Source organism: Bemisia tabaci, chromosome 1, assembly GCF_918797505.1.
Source record: "Bemisia tabaci chromosome 1, PGI_BMITA_v3".
NCBI lineage: Eukaryota > Metazoa > Arthropoda > Insecta > Hemiptera > Aleyrodidae > Bemisia > Bemisia tabaci.
The window spans coordinates 20,315,389-20,338,050 of NC_092793.1; the positions used below are offsets into that span (position 1 = coordinate 20,315,389).

The 22,662-nt window shown below is 36.2% G+C and overlaps 2 protein-coding genes across 2 annotated transcripts; one reads left to right on the plus strand and one right to left on the minus strand.

The window, feature by feature from the left end:
* Positions 1-2,940: 2,940 nt before the first annotated feature.
* Positions 2,941-8,671, plus strand: eIF1A (eukaryotic translation initiation factor 1A). Its single transcript, XM_072297675.1, has 6 exons — positions 2,941-3,199; positions 3,499-3,582; positions 4,383-4,486; positions 5,141-5,273; positions 6,561-6,664; positions 8,185-8,671. Exons 1-6 carry the CDS (start codon positions 3,184-3,186, stop codon positions 8,188-8,190), a joined length of 447 nt encoding a protein of 148 aa, XP_072153776.1. The 5' UTR covers positions 2,941-3,183; the 3' UTR covers positions 8,191-8,671.
* Positions 8,672-9,777: 1,106 nt separating this feature from the next.
* On the minus strand, positions 9,778-21,711 carry LOC140224181 (uncharacterized). Its single transcript, XM_072297670.1, has 15 exons — positions 21,357-21,711; positions 20,631-20,764; positions 20,111-20,248; positions 19,458-19,695; positions 18,717-18,862; positions 17,800-17,991; positions 16,921-17,116; positions 15,777-15,919; positions 15,188-15,388; positions 14,291-14,435; positions 12,883-13,025; positions 12,230-12,524; positions 11,867-12,000; positions 10,574-10,768; positions 9,778-10,063 (listed from the first exon to the last, which is right to left on the minus strand). Exons 1-15 carry the CDS (start codon positions 21,688-21,690, stop codon positions 10,019-10,021), a joined length of 2,679 nt encoding a protein of 892 aa, XP_072153771.1. The 5' UTR covers positions 21,691-21,711; the 3' UTR covers positions 9,778-10,018.
* Between the last annotated feature and the right edge of the window lie 951 nt (positions 21,712-22,662).

Here is a 22,662-nt window from a genome sequence, read left to right on the forward strand (position 1 = left end):
AATTTCAATTTTTTTGACAGCTTCTGGTACATGCATTTCCGGTTTCCGGGTTCCTTCGCCGAAAAATTATGCAATTTAAAATTGATGATTTCGTGATGTGCGTATAAAGTTAGGGGGACGGCAAACAATGGAGGAAATAAGGTGCAACATGATGAGTTACGGAAACTGCAAGTTTGTTGATGAAAAAGAGTGAAAATCTGCATAAAGAAGGTGTGAGGTATCTGTGCCTACGTCATTCGTCACCTTCCAGGCAAAGTATCACAAGCGCCATGCGACGTTTAAAAATTTCCGCCGCCATTTTATTTCTTTACTGAGAAATTGTTGGTTGAATCTGTCGGGAAATTTCACTCAATTTTATCGGCAGCACAAAGAAAATTCAGTGAAATTTTCGGACAGCTTCGTTGAACAATTTTTCTGTAAAAAAATAAAATGGAGGCGGAAATTTTTAAACGTCGCATGGCGCTTGTGATACTTTGCCTGGAAGGTGACGATTTACGAACAGCATGACCCCCTCCCATCTACACCGCGTCAATTTATGAAGGCGGCAGGCATAGTAGTGAAAGGCAGGGGGCAGAAATTACGTAAATCCGGCCAAACTTTGAATTTCGAATAATTGCGCGCTTGATTTCCGCACTTTACGATGCAACCATCAAACCTACATTCAGGGGCGTATGCAGGATAAGGTGGGGGGGGGGGGGGGACAAACCTCCCAACGTTGGGCCTCCCCCGGAAAATTTTCAGGATTTTAACCCCGTAAAACCCCACCTTTTAACAATGTCAATCATGAAAAATGATGAGAGGCTCTCCACAATTTTCCCCCAAAAAGACCTTAAAAAATGGAAAACCGTTCATACAAGACCTAATGGAATGTTTTGTTTTAAGTATGAGATGGAAAAAATCCACTAACCTCCTGAAGAAAAATGAGATAGGTACTTAGAGGTAGACTCTCCAATTCCTTACGTTCAAAAATTTTTTCGTCCGACTTCGAATCCTTCCACTCGTTCCTCTGGACGAAAATATCGTCATGATCTCTCTCCACCCGATTTTTCTTCCTTTTCCTTGATTTCCTTTATTTTTCTTCTCTTTTTTGGGGGCTCGATGGGGGGGGGGAGGGTTCTTTCATTTTCGGGTGGTACCACATCACGTAAGTAATGGGCCGGATTAAGGGGGTGGCCACATGGGCCGCGGCCCATGGCGGCAAATTTAGAGGGCGGCAAATTTTGCAATTTTTTTAAATGTAGGTATAAAAAAAAATCGGATTCAGAAAAAAAATTATCAATAAGAAAAGGAAACAAAATATCTTTTTCCTAAGAGTATAGTAATTTCTAATTTTGTCGTTTTTCGGTGATACAAGAGACAGTATCTTTAATTAGTCGAGTTAATAGAGGAACTAAACACGCAATTTGGCCTGGAGCTCAGCGCAGAGAGGAATGATGACGAGGACTTGAGATGAAAAGGACAATGCCCTCGGCTCGGCGGTCGGCATGTAACACATATTAGCGCCTACGAGACTGCATGAATACTTCACGCATTGCGTCAAACACAGTGCGGTCAGGAGCGGTTGGCTTGAAACGCATAGCGCCTACAAGACTGCAGGAATACTTCACGCATTGCGCCAAACACAGTGCGATCAGCGCGGCGCAGCGGCGGAAGTTAAGTTAAGTCCAATTTTTCAGACTATTTTGTTCACAATTTAATCTAAATTATCTGAAAATTTCAAGGAAAAATATGCATTAATTTCGTCAAAAATGCATGTTTCATCCGGGGAAATTTGACAACTCTCGGATGTTCATATGGCGTTCTTCCTTAGCACGGCAGTATAGGTCATCCTCGCCATGAAATGGTCCGTCTTTGTACGTTATCATGTCGGCAAGATGATTTATTTAATATATCGTTACACACCATGCATTTAATTCTTATGTAGTGCATCACCGATAAAATCGGAATTTGTGCGAAAGTCATGGTACATCCCATCATGCCTACAAATAAATAAAAGAGATAAGCATAAAGCCAGAGATGAATTAAGTTAGAAAATACATGGCTCTGATTGTTACGTCTCGAAGTATGCCGTTTTTCTTTAGTACTTCTCAGTTATTCCTAAAATTTCCATTGAAGATTCCTCATTCATTTAGTAAGACGCACAGAAAATTTTAAGAACGTTTTTTCTTTCTTTTCTTTTTTTGTTTGTTTAAGAAGTCAGACATAGTCGGCGATTTTTAAACCATTGGAATGGAGACATGCGGATGCTCCAACTTCAGTTGTTTCTTTAACATCAATGAATTTTGTGGCGCTTTATCCGTCTGCCCCATATCAACTGCATTTTTATTTCCGTTAATTTTCTACTACATAATTTTTGATTGGAGGGGGGGGGGGGCTGCTATAATTAGTGGTGTGGCAATTTGCTAAAGAAGTATTAGAACTCAATTTTAGATAAAGATGTATTTTCGTTACAGCTTCGTTTTGAAACTTAATTTTCCGAATCGAAGAAAACTACGATGATGGTGGGTGGTCTATTTTCTTCTCACACTTCTGTCGCTTTTTTTTAACTTAAGAAATCAAGTGAGAATCATTCAGCAGACATTGTACATACACAAATTTCAGTGAGGCACGATTCGCCGCAAATGACAGATGAAGGTTATTTGTCTCTATCATCGAAAATAAGCCACTGGCTATGCTGGTGATTAAAAGCTGAATCGCTTTCGACTTTCGGGTAGGTATAAATTGATTGTGAATGTGAAGTAACTTTCCACTCATTTACATGAGGAGCGCATATTTGAATTTTCGCGGTTGATATTTAGATTGACGTTGTGACGTCACTCACACGTCGTGCACATGCGCGCTACAAACCTCGTGTACAACGTAAGTTAAAATCCCAACTACTCGTAACGATTAATGATATTTCCAATTTGTGACAATTTAAAATAATTTTTTCCTCTCATGAAATTCTTTCATAATTGGAAATTTCAAATTTATTTCTTTACATTGTAAAAAAATTCTTAGTAACGTTACAGTGCCATTATTTTCTGTCAGAGGAATTTTCCAGAACAAAGCAGCTACTTTGATTTCGGAAGTAGAAGATCCTTTCTCGTGAATCTAGCAATGGTGGCTATTTCTTGTCATTGTTGACATATTGATAATAATCATTAAATTCAAGTTGTGTGTCAAGTTTTCAGCGTTTTAATCATGCCGAAGAACAAAGGTATGTACCCAATCTTCAGAAGTTTTCAAATCCTAATTCTTATCTCAGTAGCTTGGAATTGAAGAACATCTAGTATGGTGTCCCGCTGGGCCCTCAAATGATGAGGGTTTTCTAGTCATTCTGACTAATCATCGTCATTTGCAAGAGCCCCGTAACTATTCCCTCCACAGCATTACTGATTACAGTCTAAATCTTACTTGTCTGGTCCTGCTCACATTCTTCCAAGGTACTTATCCCAGTTGATCAATGAGGGGTCCATTCGTACCTTACCGCGCTAATACTGTGTTTGTCTGTTGCAGGAAAGGGAGGTAAGAATCGGAGGAGAGGAAAGAATGAAAATGAAACTGAGAAGCGTGAACTTGTCTTCAAAGTCGATGGACAAGGTACGAATTCACATTTGTTTAAAGTAGGTTAAGAATCAACTCATTTGACATTGCACCACATTGCTGTTGTCTCAAGACAATGGAGTTAAAGTTCTGACTCAAAGGCTGTTAGTTTCAATGGAAATGATTTGTTTGTAGGCATCATAAAAACCTCCTCTATAAATACATAGGAGAGAAGCTTAGCAAACGACCAACAGCTGTCAGAAACAATGATGTTGCCACCATTTTTACGCAACCAATTCCTGTTGATGCAGTCCTGAGATAGTATTTTACGATTCAAAACAGAACCACTGATTAGATAACCGATAGAAGTATAATTAGAGCAACTGTGTGGATGGAGTTATTTTCTTCAGTTATTCCCTCACATTTTATCCAAGTCCCTATCCTCAGATCATATCGGAACCAGTTCATAGTTTCCCAGGTTGAGGAGACGTTGAGGCCTCTCGTTTAAAGCAAGGGTGTAGAAACTTCCTAATTGTGAGGTCATAACTGTTCTGGCATTGCAATTAAAGCAAATCATCGATTAATTTTTTCTGCGTGAAAATGAGTATCCTGAAACGTCGTGATTTTACTTAATGTCGGTATTTGATCTATTTCACTCTTCAGCAGCCTTTCCCTGAAATAAATTGTTCTCTTAGTGTTTCTTTTTACCTGTTTAAGTTGTTTTTCGTACATTAAAACATAACTTTGTCCAATCCTAGGAATTTGATTCCCAATTTCTACAATCTCTGCTGCCCTGCAATGGTAAATTTTACTTTATCTAATTCTGCGTGGATTATATTGTTTCACATCTGTTTCAGAATATGCGCAAGTTACAAAAATGCTGGGTAATGGCAGATTAGAAGCTATGTGTTTTGATGGAGTTAAACGGCTGTGTCACATTAGAGGCAAACTTAGAAAGAAGGTATGTAGGTGTTTCATATTCTTTCAGAATTCTTTAAGAAGACCGACTAAGCACATTGGTCTCCATCTGTAAAATAATCTTTAATTCATATTGTCTGTATTATTAGTTCATCTGATGAGGCATTGTTTTATCAAATGTCTCTCTATTGTCTTGGAGGGGTAGATTGTACATGCCATTTTCAAAATTCTATCAGTCAATTTTTTACTTAGCTCCACAAAGACTCATTTTAAAGGTACTTCAAAGGAATTCAAGATTATGCAAAGTACAGCTCGATATCTACTTTAGTTTGCTCAAAAAACGACAGAGGCAGTACCCTTTGGATCGCCTTTGTACTTATTCAAGTCTCGATGGTAAACTACATTAGGCTCGTACAAGTGAAGAATTATTAAGCAGGGATACTTTATAGCGATCCATCATGCATTAATTAATGATTTTTTCATTTACAATCTGTTACTTGCATGCTCAAAGTTTTTTGTCCGAAAATGTCTTACTTAAATCTGAATTACTTACCTCATCTTGCATGTTCAAATTTCCCTCTTACAATCTCAGCAAGGTGGTATCCAGGTTATTCAAGAGGTGTTAAGGTGTCGACCCAAGTTAATCATCAGAACTTCTGTATGTTTTTTTTTAAAAATGAAATTTTTCTTTTATTAGGTGTGGATCAATCAAGGTGACATCATTCTAATAGGTTTGCGTGAATACCAAGATCCTAAAGCTGATGTGATTCTCAAATACACTCCTGATGAGGCTAGAAATCTCAAATCTTACGGAGAATTTCCAGAAACTGGTAACTATATTCTTTGCCTGTTTTATCACTCACCTGTTAGAATCAGATGCAAGCAGTATTTCAGGAAATGGAACCAAATGGAATTTTCAAAAAAATTTGAGCAAAAGTTTGTTTAAGCTTCTCGGAAATAGCTTTTCTCCTGCAAAAAATCTAATGTCCTTATAAAAATGAAGAGTGCAATAAGTTGACCTGAAGTTCGTTTTTTACATTAAGCCTTGCAAAGGGATGAAACTGTAAAATCATTTTCTCCATTCTAATTTTATGTTGCCATTTTCTTTGCCAGCAGTAAGGTGGAGTAAAGGAAATAAATTCTTGTAGGAAATGATGTAGGTTCTCAAGTTTCAGAAAATGATTTTAAAAAAAATTAAAGTATTGTTATGATTAAAAATTCAAGAACACTTCAATGAGAACGTTCCCTTGATTAATAATGCTGACCTTAAGTCTAAGTGCCGATTTTTTTTTGATTCTTGGATATTTTCTTGCCTAAAGAAATCTTCTCTCCATTTTTTACAAAGACATTGAATCACGTAGACCGTGCATCCTGTGTTACGGAAGGCGAGGCAACTTTTAAAAATTCGCATGTGATGAGTGGTGGCACCGACCCGCATCGATGAGTTCATGTGTCCCAGTTGCGCACATCTGCGTATGCGCAGTAGCGGCTCCAGTGAATTTTCGTCGGATTGTGAGGCTTTTTTCCTCGGTTAATAATTAGTTCGGCAAAATGAAACAATGCCAATTGGGTGTAAAATTATGTGTTCTATAACTTTTCTTCTTAGGAATTTTGTCTGAAAATGGACTCTAAATGAGATATTCGTGAAAAACCGAGCGCGGGCATGAATTCTCCATTGCCTCTTCTAGTGCTTGGGACACACGCTCTCTCCCCTTCCCCGCCCGCCCTTCATGGGGCTCCCAGAGACTTGCCTCGCTCCGCCAGTACTAAACCGAGCCGAACGCATGGTGTACGTGATTCAATGTCTTTGATTTTTTAAATTGCTTGTTAAACACAAAGGAGCTTGTAAATGTGTACATTCCCAAAAAAAGTGCATTTGTTCAAACAATTTATGATGACTTAAATGGTTGATATAAACCAACATGGATTTACCTTATTTTTGGTCTCTTTCCACCTTTTTTTTATTGTGTCAATAATTACCCACCATTCCTCTACTTTACTTATTTTTAGTCAGAGAATCTCCTTTGATAGTTTAACCAGTTTCTTGACCAAAAATTTTTGGTTGAATTCCTCACCCAATGACACATCCTTTCAAAGCATTATTTGTTTTCTTCCAGTTCGTATCAACGACACAGTCACATTCGTGGACGACGGTATGGATGAAGATATTGAGTTCGGGGATGAAATCAGCGACACTGAGGAGGGTGACCTGGTCGATAATGTAAGTACCTGGTTTTATACCTCAAATGTTTTCCTCTAATCGGTGTTAAAATTACTCCTTTGCTCTCCAAATTTCTTATGTCTATGTAGTGGCAAAAATGAGGCTGTTATGCTGTCCATCGTAGGAAAAGGAGAAAACACACAGTTTCAAGCTTTTACTTATGTCTCTCAGCTCTTATTTGGGTTAATATTCAATGATTTGGAAGTGGGAATAGTGTCCTGCTCACTTGAAATTTTCAGAGGAAACATTTAATCAAGAGCCAGACGCTTACATGCTCTGACACGGAAAGTGGTTTTCTGCCAAGTTATAGCATGTGCCATTACAAGGCAGACAACCATTTTCCATGCCTGTGCAGATTTAAGTGATCAAAACTAAATTTACGATTTTGTCCCTAAATTTTGTCTGGCTCTTGAACTATAAGAAAATACATAAATTCGTACCCTGACATGTAATGTACTCGAACTAGATGAGATTTTTGTTTAGTCTCGAAAAATACAGATTTTAGGATCACACTCCTGTTATTTTTCTCTTTGAAAGGACTCCGCACACTCCTCATGGGAAAGTGTGCCCTATTCGTTTTCCAATTTTTTTATTGCATGTAACTTGTCAATGGATGCTGACAGAAAGTTATCTTTGCGCCAAGTCTCTGCAATGCACCGTTTTTGCATAATCCGCCTCCGTAAGTTTCAAAAATTCCTTGAATACAAGAAGGCATCGCAGCGATTAGAAATCAGGAAAACTCCTCTTTCTTTCAACGATTCTTAAACGTTCTAGATAAAAACAAGAAAAATCCCAACTGGTGAGAGGTAAAGAAGAGAGTGGGACAGAGAAAGAAACTGATTTGGATGGCCAAGTAAAAAAGCAAGAGGAATCCGATTTAAGACTGCCTCCGGATTTCCTTATTGAGACACAGCCGACCGTACTCCAGTACTGTAATTGCTGCTTCTTTTATTCAAGGAATTAACGAAACTTGGGGGGGGGGGGGGAGATCGTATGAAAACGATTCTTTGTAGAAAGTTGGCACAATGATGACTTTTGATCAGCATCTGTAGACGAGTTTAATGCAATCTAGAAATCGGAAATCAAAAAGGGCACATTTTGCATAAGGAGTGTGCAGTGTCCTTTCCTTTTCAAATTATGAAGTGATAAAATTGGCACTGACTCCGTTAGTTTCAAAAGGTGCCGAACTTAATAATGGCATTTTGGAACTTAAAACACTCCTGCTGAAAAATTTGGTATCTTTGACCACAGAGCTCCTTCTGCGTTTTGAATAAGATGCTTCTAAAAATTTCTCTTCTCACTGAATACATGCACCTGAAAGGCCGCCGGGCCTCAAAAAAAAAAATCTGATAAATTGTTCCCCTAGAGAAAAAGCAGGGACCTGGAATAAATGCAGTGAATTGTGAAGTTTAGTAAATTGAGCTTTTCATAGGGCCAATTTTATTTGAGCTTTTCTTTTCCTATTTTTTTTTCTTTCATTATTGACAAAATTTTTATCTGTTTTTTTCCCCCCTTCTCAGATCTAATTAGTTCTGGCTTCCTCATCTTCTCAAGTCTTTTTTTGGTCAGCCGGCAATCACAGCCAACTCCTGGAATTTTGATTAGCAACTCAGTTTTCACAGCTCAACATCCATCAGTCTGTCTTGTTATTTTATCATAAGTTAGTTAATTTTACGCTAAACTTTTTCTGTAAATTTTTTCTCGTTTTTTCCCAATGGAGCTATGTAATTAGCTGTGTTGTTATGTTTTATTTTTTATTATAATTTATTATTGCTGACTCCACCAGATATCAATCTTTTATTTAAATTTGTTTGCAAGCACTCTCTTCTCAGTAATCAGTCCCGTTCTCCTCTCCTCTGCTGAGTGTTGGCACAATCTTTTCCATCGTCTCCATTTTTTTTTCTTTTTTTAAATTGAAAGTTTCCTCTTTTTTCCAATTATTTCTATCATTTTTTATCATGTAACTATGTTTTCCTTAATAAAATGTAAAATTGCATCAAAATCCAATCCTGAAATTGTATTTTTTGGACTCAATATCTGTCATCTCCAAAATAACTCAATTAAGTGCATTTAGATTTCCTGCAGCCCGATTATTGAAACTTAGTCAGCACGATAAGACAAGACATAAGCCCTATTTTAACCATGCAACATATGGCATTTCGATGTCTCAATCAGGTTGCTGTAAACTTTCAATAATTGGCCTGCTGTTCTCAATTTTTTCATGAGATCAGTGGGATTTTGATTATTTGAACCTCCTGAACACAATGAACTTTCCTCTCTACGACCTCCGGAGCCTAATGAGCTTTTAAAATCGAACTTTCTACGTGTCAATCTGGAGAAAAGCAGCACTGAATAGTCAATTTTTCGGCTTTCTGATACGTATTCTCTGATAGAGATGTGAGATTGTGCCTATGTCAGCAGGGATACTGCCTTGCACGCTGACATCAGTCGGACGAATTTTATTATTTTTGTCTGGCTGATCCTCCCGACCTGCAAGGAGCAAAAGCTCTCCTTGATCGCCAATGAAACATTGTAACATGTCTTATCAGATATCTGTTCAGCCAATACCATCTACCCATACCTGGCCATGGGTTTGAGGTTAAATGTTCGTAACTCCCGAAAACACACGGGATCGTATAGCGGAGGACTTATAAAAGTTGATTTTTTTACTTGAGAAAGTGAATGTATTCCGGGCATGGAATTTTCAGTTAAATATTTCGGCTAGTTTTATCGAAAGAAACAAATTTGTTCGGCAGAATCACATTTTAAATTATGGAAAAAAGTATTAAATGTATGTCACTGTACTAAATGTATGGGAGGTAACCTGGAAACGTATGCAATCCGCCAAACGTAGCCCGGCGGCTTCCCTTTGTTCTTGGGAGATATTACTCACACACTCTCACACGTATTCTCTAATGGCCAGGAATGCTAAGTAGGAATTGGTTCAGCCCTGCTTTTTTAAAGATGCCACATGGAAAGATGGATAATAAAAATTCATCGTGCTCAGGAAGTGGCAAGGAACATTAAATCATTTTGAAAATTAAAGGGTGTCTAATTTCTTGGTATTCCAAGCATGATATGTAAATATAGCAAGGAGATAAAAAATATCATCATGTGTAAAAAATTGACGTCTTTAGTCTAATAAAAAAAAAAATTACAAAATTATTTACAGTAAGGAATCAACTAAACGTATAACCAAGAGATCAAAAATAATGAATTCATGTTTACATAGAATGATTGACATAGATTTCTTGTGGTACGGTGCTTTAAAAACAAGTATCAACAGTATCTTAGTCTTGAATGCTGTGATGCAAACAGGTTCCAATTATCAAATTGTAACCAGGAATTGAACGCTTAGTCATCATCATGGCGATACTTTGCTTGACAGTACTCGATTTGCTGAAAAATGAAAAAAGAAATTGATTAGGTACCATACTGATCAAGTTAAGCCTGCCACAGATATTCAACTTAAGTTCTGGATACATTATACTTCAACTAGTTTAGAAGTTTATTGACGAAAGAGAAAATAAAGTATGATAAGAAGTCTGCAATATTGCAAACAAAGATACGTGGTTTCGCAATTTTGGCCATGATATGCTGCTACGTAATGATACTGAATATTCTGCAGATTTATTTGAGTTGGGGCATTATTCCGTAGAAACAGTTCACTATTTTCAAATTATTAAAAATAATACATCGACGGAATGGTGATATCCCCAACCTGGGTCAGTAAATCTTTACAAATCTTAAGCAAATATAATGATCGAAAATTAGTTGGATCGATTGAGTTGGATACCATCCGATGTATTAATAAAGTTTTCAGTCAAGAACTTGGATGAATATTCTTTCCTGTGAGCTTTGAACTCTATTGAAACCAAATCTAAATGCTTAACTCAAGCAAGTACTTACATTACACTGTTCCGCATTTTGGAAGCTTAAACACCAGAATCCCGGTCCCTCTTTACAAGGATCCTTTGAGTCTGTGTCAGTAACATCTGGATCACAGAGATCTGATTGTTCACAAACGTATTCGGGGCTGTCATAAACGAACCACTTCAATCCCTCTTCAATTTTAGAGCTGGAGGCTACAACTATTTCGGAGCACTGTTGAATTAATTAACATACATGTGTATTAAATCAACAGTTCAAAACTGAGTATACCATGATAGACACAAGTGTTCAATTCAAGGGCAAAATGTATGAAAGACTGAAATAAAATGTGAGTAAGTTTTTTTTGTTTCTTCAGAACAAGTACAAAACTTATTTGTTCCATCAATACCCTGAAAAAGTACTCTGAAGAAATGTAAGGGCATCTAACCTACCTAGCTTCTTCTGCGCAAGACAGTTGACGATACAGCTCACTGATTTCTAAAATTGTACGCTCAAAGAGTGGATTTTTTTTGGTAATTTCGAAGAAGGTTTGAACTAGGCAAATCAAACGGCCTCCGCCCTGGCCACCAGTTTTGAAGTATCGATTTCTCCATTTGAGGAAATCGCATACAACTCCAAATGATGCACCATTCCAAATTTCCATCTTTAAAACCTATCCAAATTTTTTTATGAGAGTTTGGCTGAGGTTTGCACTATCCTTGCAGCATTTTTCTGGTGCTTTTTCTCATTTCACCCGTTTCATGCCGCGAATAATATGTCTCTCAGCATAAATAGGATGGACATTGCAAAATTCGCAAAGAGAAAAAAAACAGCAAAAAACCGACGCTAGGACAGAGCACACCTCGGCAAAATTTTCATTTAAACTTTTTGGGTGGATTCCATGCTTTGAAATTTGGCACAATGCATCATTAAGAGTTAGGTATTTGAGATTCCCTCGAAGTGAGAAGTCAATACTTTGAAATTGGCAGCCAAGGTTAGAGTTGTCTGGTTTGCCCCGGAACATCCTGCTATCTTACAATTAGTGATTAACTGAGAAATCTCAAACTTTCATGAATTATTAATTAATGGTAAGTATAACTTCAAAAATAAATTTTGCATTGATTTACGAAAATGATTTTTCCTCGACAAAAATATCTTGTTCTAAATATTTTTGCAAGGGCTATGACAAAAGATACCCTTCGAATTTAATGTATTAGATTCAGATTAATCAAAATTGGATGTATTTTATCAAGAAAATGCTCTCCTTTTTTGACAACCTCCTAAGCTTAAAACAGAAACAAAGGAGAGAGGGGAAAAAAAGATGGTTCTTACATTGTGACGAGCAGCTTCTGGCAAATACTGACAAACATTTTCTGTTGCTTCCTGTACTGATTTACTGTGATTCAGCATGAGGATCTTGCGAATTTCTTTCACCATATTTTGGCAAAGCAAACAATCAGGAGTGACTGCGGAAAAAGGAGAAAAAACAGGGTTGATTTGATGAAACTTTCTTTCTTCTTCAGCTGCTGGATAAACGTACATGCAGAGAACAATGTATCATGGTTCTCTCAGAAACAAAAATTAAGATCATTTTGTTGGTGGTTATAGGATGACAAGGTTAATGGTTTTTTACTGTTAACTCATAATCATGATAAATTATGAAATTAAATAATCAAGTTATTATGGGTAACTCACTATCTTCTTGCTTTTGATCCGATTCGTGCAGTCCTTTTTGCATCCTTATATTGGGTCCATTGTAGTAACGAACTTCCATTAAAACCTTGTTGACAAACAGTTGATTCATTTTTGCTTGATCCTGCCTATCATCGTAAGAGTTATCATCCCCGCTGTCATCGTTCTTAGTACTTCCTCTACGATATGGATTACATGGAGATGGCTGCAAGTTGGTACATACGTCCATAGGATGATTTGGATGCCTTTCGAGGTATGGTACCATTTCGTCTCCGTATTTCTTTACAATGTCTCCACACTGTGAACAAATGAATACATAATGTTTATGAGGTAGAATATTCATCACCGAACTCAGGAGCCGCAGGAGCATCATGCTCGCAGTATATGAAAATTTCCAAACCTATTTTATTGATTCAAAGAAAATAAGCCGACTCGATTGTTTTGAATTTTTACAGAATATAAACAAACAAACTAATAGAGGAGAAGAAGTGCTGTATTTTGCAACTAATTACGTTGATTAGTTTTTCAAATAAAAAAGAAGGAGGGATAAGACAATTTTAGGAGTTCAATGGTTTCCCCTTGAAATATTCCTATACATACTGCAAATCTAATTTCAAATTATCTTAACAATAAAAGATGAGGACCAAAAGTAATACCAGCCACCGATGAGCTGAGGGAAGAAATTGACAAGATTCGTGGATAGAGTTGCGGTAAGTAAATTTCTCTCCTTTCTCCAGATTTTTATCAATTGAAACCACTGTCATCATTTCCTGACAAACGTCACAATCCTGGATACTTCCTGGAAGTTGGAAACAAATTATTAGGTGGCATTTCACATGGAAGGTTGTTGTCCAATTGTCAATTACAAACAAGAAGAAGTTATTTCTCTGAAGACTTTGTTAATAAATTTAAAAAAAAAGACTACATCCTTGCTTATGCTTCATGAGCTAGGATCTTCCTCCGAGAAATTCCTACGCTTCAAACCATTGATGAGATAAACTGAACAAATGCACTGAGAAAAGTCTCGATTTAAATCAAAAGAGACATCCATTGAACATTTTTTCTGAAGAAGTTAGATTTTTAGAACAAGAATTCCAGTTGTTCTAGAAAGAAATGAAGATGTTTCCAGTTCTTTTTAAAATGAACTCCCGTTAATAAAATTAGAATGCTTCTTAAAAGAAATATTTGATCAAAATTTATTTTATTCAAACGGAAATTTTTCTCCGAACACAATCTCAGTATTTGTTTAATCTGAAATGTCGACAGCATATTACATGGACACATGTTTCTTTTCTTTCATTAGTACGCATTATACAACACAATTATTACGACTTTTCCTTACTGATTAAGTTATGAAATACTTCATTACTTTCCACAATGGACGCCTCTAGGGGACATGACAGGAGCATGAGAAATAGCAGCTGCTATTTCTCATTCGGACTGCTTTTTGCAATTTGGAACTATAAAGTCTGGCTCATCTGAAAAAAACACTTATGTGCATAGGGAAACTAATGGCACATTTGTTGTTTTTAAACCGGGCCAAAATTTATAGTTCCAAATTGCAAAATGAAGTCCATTTGTTCCGTTTGTTAACTAGTTAACATTTTTCAGTTGACTAAGAAACTTCTAAACTATACCTTTGCAAACTTGTGCAACCGTGCATGCAAATGCATGACTGAATACCTATAAAAGAGGACAAACTACCTTCCATTTTAACATTCTTGACTTTTCTAACTAATTAAGGTTTTAAGCCAATAATTCTTTGACTCCTCATTAAATTTTCCAGATTATTAGACATGACAATGCACTCCATGACACTTATCGAGAGTGAAGTTTGAGCTCTTTCAGAGTGGAGTAAGAGTTACAATGAGAGTAATTTTTAAAAGTTTCGACAGAAAGAGAAAATTTGAGGTTTGTTGGCGATTTTTCCTCACTTTTTCAAATTCAGATAAGTTTATTTTATGTTACCAAGAAAAAATTACAAAAACTCAGCTGCACGACGAAAAATTAAAAGGCTGAGTTTTTGTCAAAAAGTTCAAGAATATTGTGAATCTGGTCATGTACCTTTGATTCCATCTGGGCTTTCATAATAGTGATTCTCCTCGGGCCAATGACGGTCCAAAAATGTTGTACACACATTCTCCAGTTGACCAAGAAACTTCTCGACTACATGCTCACAAACTTGTAGGGCTATTGCTCGCATCAGGGACTGAAAACCAAAATTAAAACTTTAAGACTTTCATAAAACTGCCATGAAAATAGTCTACAAAACCATGCATCAATATCTCACCTTCCTGATGATTCTGAATAATTATGAAAACTGAAAAAGAGGATGAGGAATGAGCAGGAAGAGGGTAGGAGAGGGGTGGATCAGAAAGATAGAGAGGAGATTGTAAGAGAAGGAAAGTCAATTTTCTGGAGGTCAATGCAAAAATCATCAGTGGTTTATACTACGCCATGGCAGCCAGAGAGCGTAGCGGCTTCCTTTTTCCCTCCATCACACTTGATCGAAAGTGAGATTTTTCTACTCCTAAAACCTCAACAGATGAAATTTGAAAAGGAAAGTTACTTGAGGTTACCATGTGAGAACATTTCATTCAAAATAAAGCGTTTCAAATGATAAACTTGTTATCTTCATGCTCAAACCAATGTAGTTTATGCCATGAACTTTTAGACCAATGCCAGATTTCAACCACTGTGTGGACAACCCTCCTTATTCCCGGTCAAAGTATCCTAATTTACGAATTTTCGGATGATTGATCAAGGTGAAACCTCCTGGCTTCTAATGGTATCGAACTGGTGAGGGATATATCGCATTGATCAAGTGAAAAATCTCGGCAGATTTTGATGTTTTCGTAAAAACAGGGACAATAGCCCCTGCCCATAAGCTGAAAGATTGAGTTTGATTTGAGAGAATGTTAACTCGAGGGGGGGGGGGGGGTGAGGTAATTTTAAACTTACACCGGCGCCGAGTGGATGCAATTTCTTGGGCAGATTTTCTACATCAGCAGCCGACTGATGGGGCAATGATTGTGTCTCTTTAGAATTTGGTGAGCAAATGAGTGTTTTTGTGTTAAGGCAGATCTGAGCTGGAGGTGAAGTTGAATCAGCAACGATAGAGTCCCGTAAATGCGGCCCATATTTGGGTAGGAATTCTAGACACTGATGGAAAAAAAATGAAAATTTAGTCAATTGACAATCATCTAGATGAGAGTGTTGTTTTGGTAAGAGCCAGATTCTGAAAAGTTATAAAATATATAGTATTGCATTGCATTGCAAGAGACTGATGTTTAATGGGAAACGGAACATTTACTTCCAGTGTGAAAAAAGTTATGAAGACCTTCCACAAAAACTTATATTTGTGAATTATTATTATTTTAAAGATTCTTGTGTTTCAGATTGCTTACATCTCTAGACAAAAAAGTCCAGAACTTTGATACCATTGCTTGTCAGCAGCTCTACTTACAATAGAAATAAATACTTTTGAAAAAGTGTTGAATATTAGCTCTCGCAAATAAAATAATTACTACTTAGGGATGAAACTTCTCACCTGAGAGAAATGCGAGGGTACTATTGAAAAGCATGCTCGCATTATGAGATCTTTGATTTCTTCCAAGTTGTTGGAGCCTTGGATGCTGGGCTGAATTGTCTCCATAATTTCATTGCAAATTGCACAGTCCGGGACAGGCTCAGCTGAGAAAATAAAATGGAAGATAAATCTCTTTGCTGGTCTCTGTAGGTTCAATCATTTATTTACATTCAAATTGTCTGGTTCATTGGAAAAAAAATATAATTCTTTGCCTCTCTCAACCTGCATATTTTACTTTTCAGGTCAGGTAAAGTTCCATATTAATGGCAAAACTATAAAAATACATGACAAAGGTAAAACTGAAGGAAGGCATATATCTTGTTTGCGGTTGCGGTCAAATTCTGCACTCCCATTTCATTTCATCAAATGAGAACAAACGAATGCTTCAGCTTGAAATTTTCACAGAATAATGTTCACACACAGAGGCAAAATCAGGAAAATGTTCAAGAGATGACATTGAGTATTATTCCATTTCAATATGGTGAGACAGAAAGTTGCCAATGTCAAAAAAACCAGTATACAAATTCCTACAGTATCAATATCGATATGTATCACAGTTTCTTACACAGCAGATTTTCGGTCATACTTTACTTTTTAGAGGCATGACCAATCATCATTACTGCAAAAACTGTTGTATGATTCTTTTCGCCTCTTTACGAATATCCTCACGAAATTTTCGACAAAAATAACACAGGTAAAATTCTTGAGAAAAGTAGAGAAGAGGCACAAATTATTGAAAAAATTATTGCTGTAATCAAGACAGGTGTTTTAATAGTGCCTCTATTGATATAGGTACTCTTGTAAGGACAAACCATGCAAACAATACTGAAATCCTCCTTTTAAAAAACAAGTAAAAATGTTTTACAAATGGCTGTAAAAGCCTCTTCATTACCTAGTTAGCGTAATGCAGTGGTATTTACTACAAAAACAAAAAGTTATTTTCTACAGGAGTAAAGGTAGTTTAGTAGTATCCCAAAATCATATCTGATGTAGACGGAAATCACTCAAAATATGCAGTGCAAAATTCCAATAATTAAGGCGAAGGAAATTTGCTTAATGTTAAATTCAAGGGCACAAGGTGACAGACCAAAGAAAATCAAATTACCTGCTGCTGGTACAAAGTGAGAGATGATTGCACTGTCTTTGATTTGATGTAGGGCTGGAGAGAATTTTTTTGCCTCATGGGGCATAAAAGGTACGAGTGCCATGTTTTGGGGTAAAACAGGAACCAGTGCCTCTCTTTTACTGTCAAATTCTGTACTAGTTTCATCTTTTGCTACGTTTTTTAGGTTTGACTGATCCTGTAATCAAATTGAAAGTGTGGAAAAGATATCATGAATCACAAATCTTTTAAATAAAGAACGCTTGGACATTAATTCTTGGGAACTTTCAGAATTTGTTTTCTCTGTGCAAAGAAAATTCTAAAAAACTGTCGAGGAGTGATGTTTATTTGTTCTGCATTAAAAATAAAATAGGAGCAGAGGATTTTAAACAACGCAAATAAAAAGCGTGGTTTGGGAGTTTCTCTGTCAAGTTGTAATGATTCACAGGAAATGAGACTTTACAATCAGTGCCAAAGAACTCTTAAAAAGGACCATTACTCTACTACTTGGAGGAGTGTTTTACAAAGATTTTGACATGAAAATTTGATGAACATGACGTTAAAGTTTGTCAAACTAAACCAGATTAACTAAACTCAACGATTTGAGTTTTGCAGTTCAAAATATGTAGCTTTGAGAAGAAGTTATTTAAAGTTTCAATGTTCTATGATCTAGGTTCAAAACTGTCAGATTTGAATGTATTTCTCCCATTCATTGATAAAAAAAAAATTAGTTATATTGGAGGATGTTCCCTGTTAAAAACTAAAATTACCTATATTATACCGATAGGACTTGAAAAAAGTCCCTCTCCTTAAAAAATTTCACTTAAATAATTTTCCTTGTGAAATCAGCATTAACTTAAATAGGAAAAGAAAAATACAAACTTCTCTGTCAACATATCGGTGGTCCTTTATGCTGTGCCACTCACTGCTGTTATTGATTGTAATATATGGAGCTGAGTTTGAAGGACAGAACTGGGGTTCAGTTAAGGTACAAATGTCATCCACATATCTGCTTATGTCGTACAATGCAGTTTCATGAAGCATGTCGCCATAGTTTGCAACAAATTTTAAACACTAAAACATACATTATTAATTAGATCATGGATCATGAATATACTTGAAAAAGAAAAATCAAGATACAATAAGTAGAGAAGTATAAATATCACATCAACTCAAACCTAGATCTGCTTCCTTATTTGTCTCTGCACTTGTGTTGAAAAAAAAAATAAAATGGATCATTTTTAATTATAAAAAATATAAAAATTAAACCAAGATTTTAAATCTAAGTACATTGTACATGTATTTTCATTAACAAGAAAGTTATGAAGTATTTGGGGGGGGAATCATTTTTGTTGTTCATTGGGTATACGTTGAAGTACTTTTGGCGATGTTTTATTTACATTTTATTGACTGAGCAGGATGTCAAATTTTCAGCAATACAGATGTTCAACGCACTGCCTTGGAGTGTGAAGCTACACTTTCGAAATGCTGACCTAACGTCGTTCTTTAAGGGGCTGCATGCTTTATATTCGAAAAAGCCTTCTATAATCTTCACGAACTTGTAGGCTGGTAAAATTTAACACTTATACCTTATGTATATCGCTGTAACTGTTCACCATGTACCGAATATGACGTGTGTCATAGCCTCAGCCAGAGGCTCAATTGTACAAATTATAAAATAAAAATAATAAAATAACATTTACAATTTTTTACTCTCATTTCAGTTTAAAGTCTGCTGAACTCATGCTTAAGAGTAAAGGGAAGAAGGCATTTTAAAAAAATGTATTGTACCTGCATACCTTTGAAAAGAGAAGAGGTTGGACATGATAGCAGGATTTATCAATTTCTGAACGTAGGAATCGTTGTAAAATTGGAATTTGGATGTAAGGCTTGACTCTTTGAACAACTTCATTGCAAATTTCACACAACATCCCATCTTTCTCATCTGAAAGACAAGCACTTGAATGAAATTGGAGCAAACTGGTTAATCATAATCTGACCGCTGAAGAAAAAGAAAAAGGTTTCTAACTTTCTAGACTTTACAAACTTGCACATTCAGTAAATTTGGCCTTTTGTGGACGGCTTTCTTTGGCCAATAAGGCATTCCAAAGCAGGACATTATCAATCTTTCATCTTTGAGGAAAAAATCCTCTAGATTTTAGAGTCTAGAACAACTTTGCTGCATAAAAACATTATTTACATTTACAAAATTACAGTATTTTCACATTTGAAAAGATTTTTTCTTTTCTTCTTTTAACTTTGAAAAAAAAAATCTGTATTTAAGAGTTAGAGTGTGTTGAAATTGCAGGGATTATTTTAAATTCAATTGTTAAGAATGAATTAAATTCACTGGTGGCATCATAGAGCTGTATGATATGACAAAAGAAAATTGCGATTTAATATTGTATGATAAAGGGTAAGTGAACAAAGGAAAGTGACTAAAATTATTAGAGCTGCACTTGGCAAGTTGCTCTCACGAGATCCTTGAAGAAGAAATTGATCTGTGGGAAAGGACGTACATAAAATAGCAAGATGAATACCTCTCGGTTCTGAAGTGCTTGAAGTTTCATTATCATCATTGTAATCATAATCAATGGTTGTTCCTTCTGTCCTTGAGGCTTCTGCAAAACTAGAGTCTCCAATGTTGGAGTACAAATCCTCCCTGAAGAATAAAACTGTTGCCACAAGTTCTGATACTTCACGTGCAAATTCGAATGCTTCTGCATTGCCTTGGAAATTTGTCGGGAATTCGGCTAAAAATAAGTCCATAAGTATGTTCTGGGGAAGAATAACCAAGACACCAATAATTATGATAATGATTATAATGAAAAAGTTAAAAGGAAGGAACACAAGGAATAGAACTCGAGCCCAAATAGTTACTGACAAAGAAGCCTTCAATATTTGACATTAAGAAACAGTAAAAAATTAGGCTTATGCAGCAACAGCATAATTCTAAGAGTCAAAAAAAATTCCTAATGGCTCTTCAAATTACCTTCCATTCTTAGAGCATTAATTTTGGATACAGTTGATTCTCTTGAAATGATACTTTTTAATTACTCTGTTTTTTTTCTAACTTTTGTTTCAAACCACTCTTTCTAGCATGGAAGTTTCTTGAGATCAGAATAAAAGAATGGCTGGCAAATAATTCAAATTACGCAGACAAATAGACGTGAAATATTAATAGCTATCATACCCTTAAACGTTTGTTCATGTAAGCACCAGAGCAAAGGGGGTCTGTCATGACATAACACACTTCATAAAACGGAGTTCTTGGCGTACTAAAAAGTTTAGCTTCCATGTAATACCTATTTTCGTCGATCAATTTCTGACACTGTAAGGGAGCATTCAATTAAACATTAGAATAAGGACAAATGGATTATTCACTTAAGTTTCTTACAGCACAAAAATAAAAAGCATTAGACAATTTTATTACAAACCGTTTCAACATACTTACGGCTGGGCATGAGTTTTTCTTATGCTTTGAATACTTATTTGGATGTATAATTAGAATTATGCAGACAGATAGCCTCTCTTAAATTAAAGCAGTTCAGCCTGAGTCTAACTTGAGAATCTATACGTTGCTTGTTGCAATTTGTAATCATTAATTGCTAAAGTGACATTGTTGGATTTTTTAAATTCAATAGCTGCAGGTTTGGTTTCTTCCTCTTTCAAGGGCGAAGAAATGATAAATGTGACAAAAAATTAAAGCTTACTTGTTCCAATCTCTCTCCTTTGAAATTGTTGCATGAATTAGTTAGAGCATTGTTCACTTGCTCAAATGTTGTGTTTGGATTCTTCATCAGAGGTCCCACAAAGAACATTGCATGCTGGCATAGCTCACAAGGGGCTGTAAAAGTAATTCAATCAAGACTGCTGATTAAATTAGCTTAAACAAAAATGTATGTCATTGGGGATTATAATATTCTATTATATTATTGCTCTTAATATTTAAAGCCTTGAAATCTGGCAGCCATGAAAACAGGGGTCTAGGTGATAAAAATCGGAGAAGACACATCAGTTGCACTGATGATGAGCCGCCCGCACAAAACGCATCTGACCAGTAAAAATTGCGTTGCGAGTGAGTAAAACAAATTTTAAAATTTGTATTACTTGGAACGGTAGAACAAATCATAAAAAGAATGAAAATTTAGGGGGCTAGAGAGCATATAGTAATGATTAGTCAATTGACAAAATGAAAAAAGATAAATAAATTAAAAGGCATTCACATAAGCATACAACATTTTCACTGGAAAAATAATGTAAAATGATGAATTTTTTGGTATCTAAAATTAAATTTTCTGTATATTCGGCACCTTCACTGTCATCTATGAGATCAGAAAAACCTTCAACGAAGCTCTTAAAAAATGCACTTCAAAAAATACTATCCAAAAATTTCACAACGAATATTTTGGCGAGAAAAGTCGAAAATAGATACTCACACGTCTCATGATGAGCTTCATAATCAAAGCCAGCTAACGGCAAATTCTGATCCTGACTAACAGTAGACATATCTTCATTCAAGCAAGTGCATGGATCATCCTCATCAGAATTTGACCCCAAATCTCCAGTGGAAATTGTCGGTGGGACATCAGTGATAAAATTGCGATGGTTGTGGTGAGAGGGTTTTTTCAATGGATTGAGATTTCCTGGATCTAGACCATACATTGGGCTCGGTGGACAAACTGGAGGCTCAAACTCTTTGCAGTATTCAGTTATCATCATTCTGGGGAATAAGAGAATTTTACTCCTCAACTGCTCCTGGTATTTCTTCATTAATTCTATGCACTGAAACCAAGGAAATTGTTCTTCAAAAGAAAATTATAGTATGCGGTCAAGATCGTTTAAGTATTAAGTACTTACAACTGGAGGTGCTATACTCGGATACACCATTGTCAAAAATACGAGCAGCGAGCTGTGAAGAAAGAAAACGTCAATTTAGATTCTTAAGAAACTAACGGACTAAGGAAAAATAGTATATTGTAATTCCATTTTCTGAGGAACCTAAATTGGAGTATATGTAGGGCAGTCCCAAGAAAAATTAGGGAACAAGCAAACCTCTCATCAGCATCCCCCTTCTTCTATAGATGAGGTCTATGGGGTAGTCTGTACTACCTCCAGAGCCAGAGAAGGGTCCCGGATACTTCCTTGGAAAATTCTTTAAAAGAGAAGTTTTTGAACTGTCCCTATTGTGTGCTGTCTGAGTGGATATAACTGATTATTTTCTTCTTGGGTTTGACAGGGTAAATTATGATCTCCTCCAATACTTAACTGGTCACTAAAAATTCTTGCACAGTAAAAGGGGAGTGGGGGAATCTAATAGGCGTGAATTTACCAGATTTTACTGTGATTGTATAAATCGGAGGAGTCACGCCATGTACTATTGATGCACTGCCCCAATTCCTGTTCCTATTGTAATTTTAAGATTAGAGGGACAGGCCAGTGGCCAAACTCTCATTTCTATGGACAAAATAACACTTTTTGAAAACAAGAAAATAAACAGAATTTCACTAAAAAGGTCAAAATGGAGAAGCAAGCCAAAAATCCGAGTCCTAGGGGGGGGGGGGGGGTGCGCTACACCTTTCTTAATTAAATGGCACTAGGCTTTTTGAAGCTCCACGCAGCCGCCCGTTTTTTTACTGCGGCAGGACAGACCTGAGTGTTTGGCTCCTCTACCACAGAGTTTCTTGATTTGCAATTTCACCTCTAAGAGTAAGAAGACAACCTCAAAATTACTCCATGTTAGAG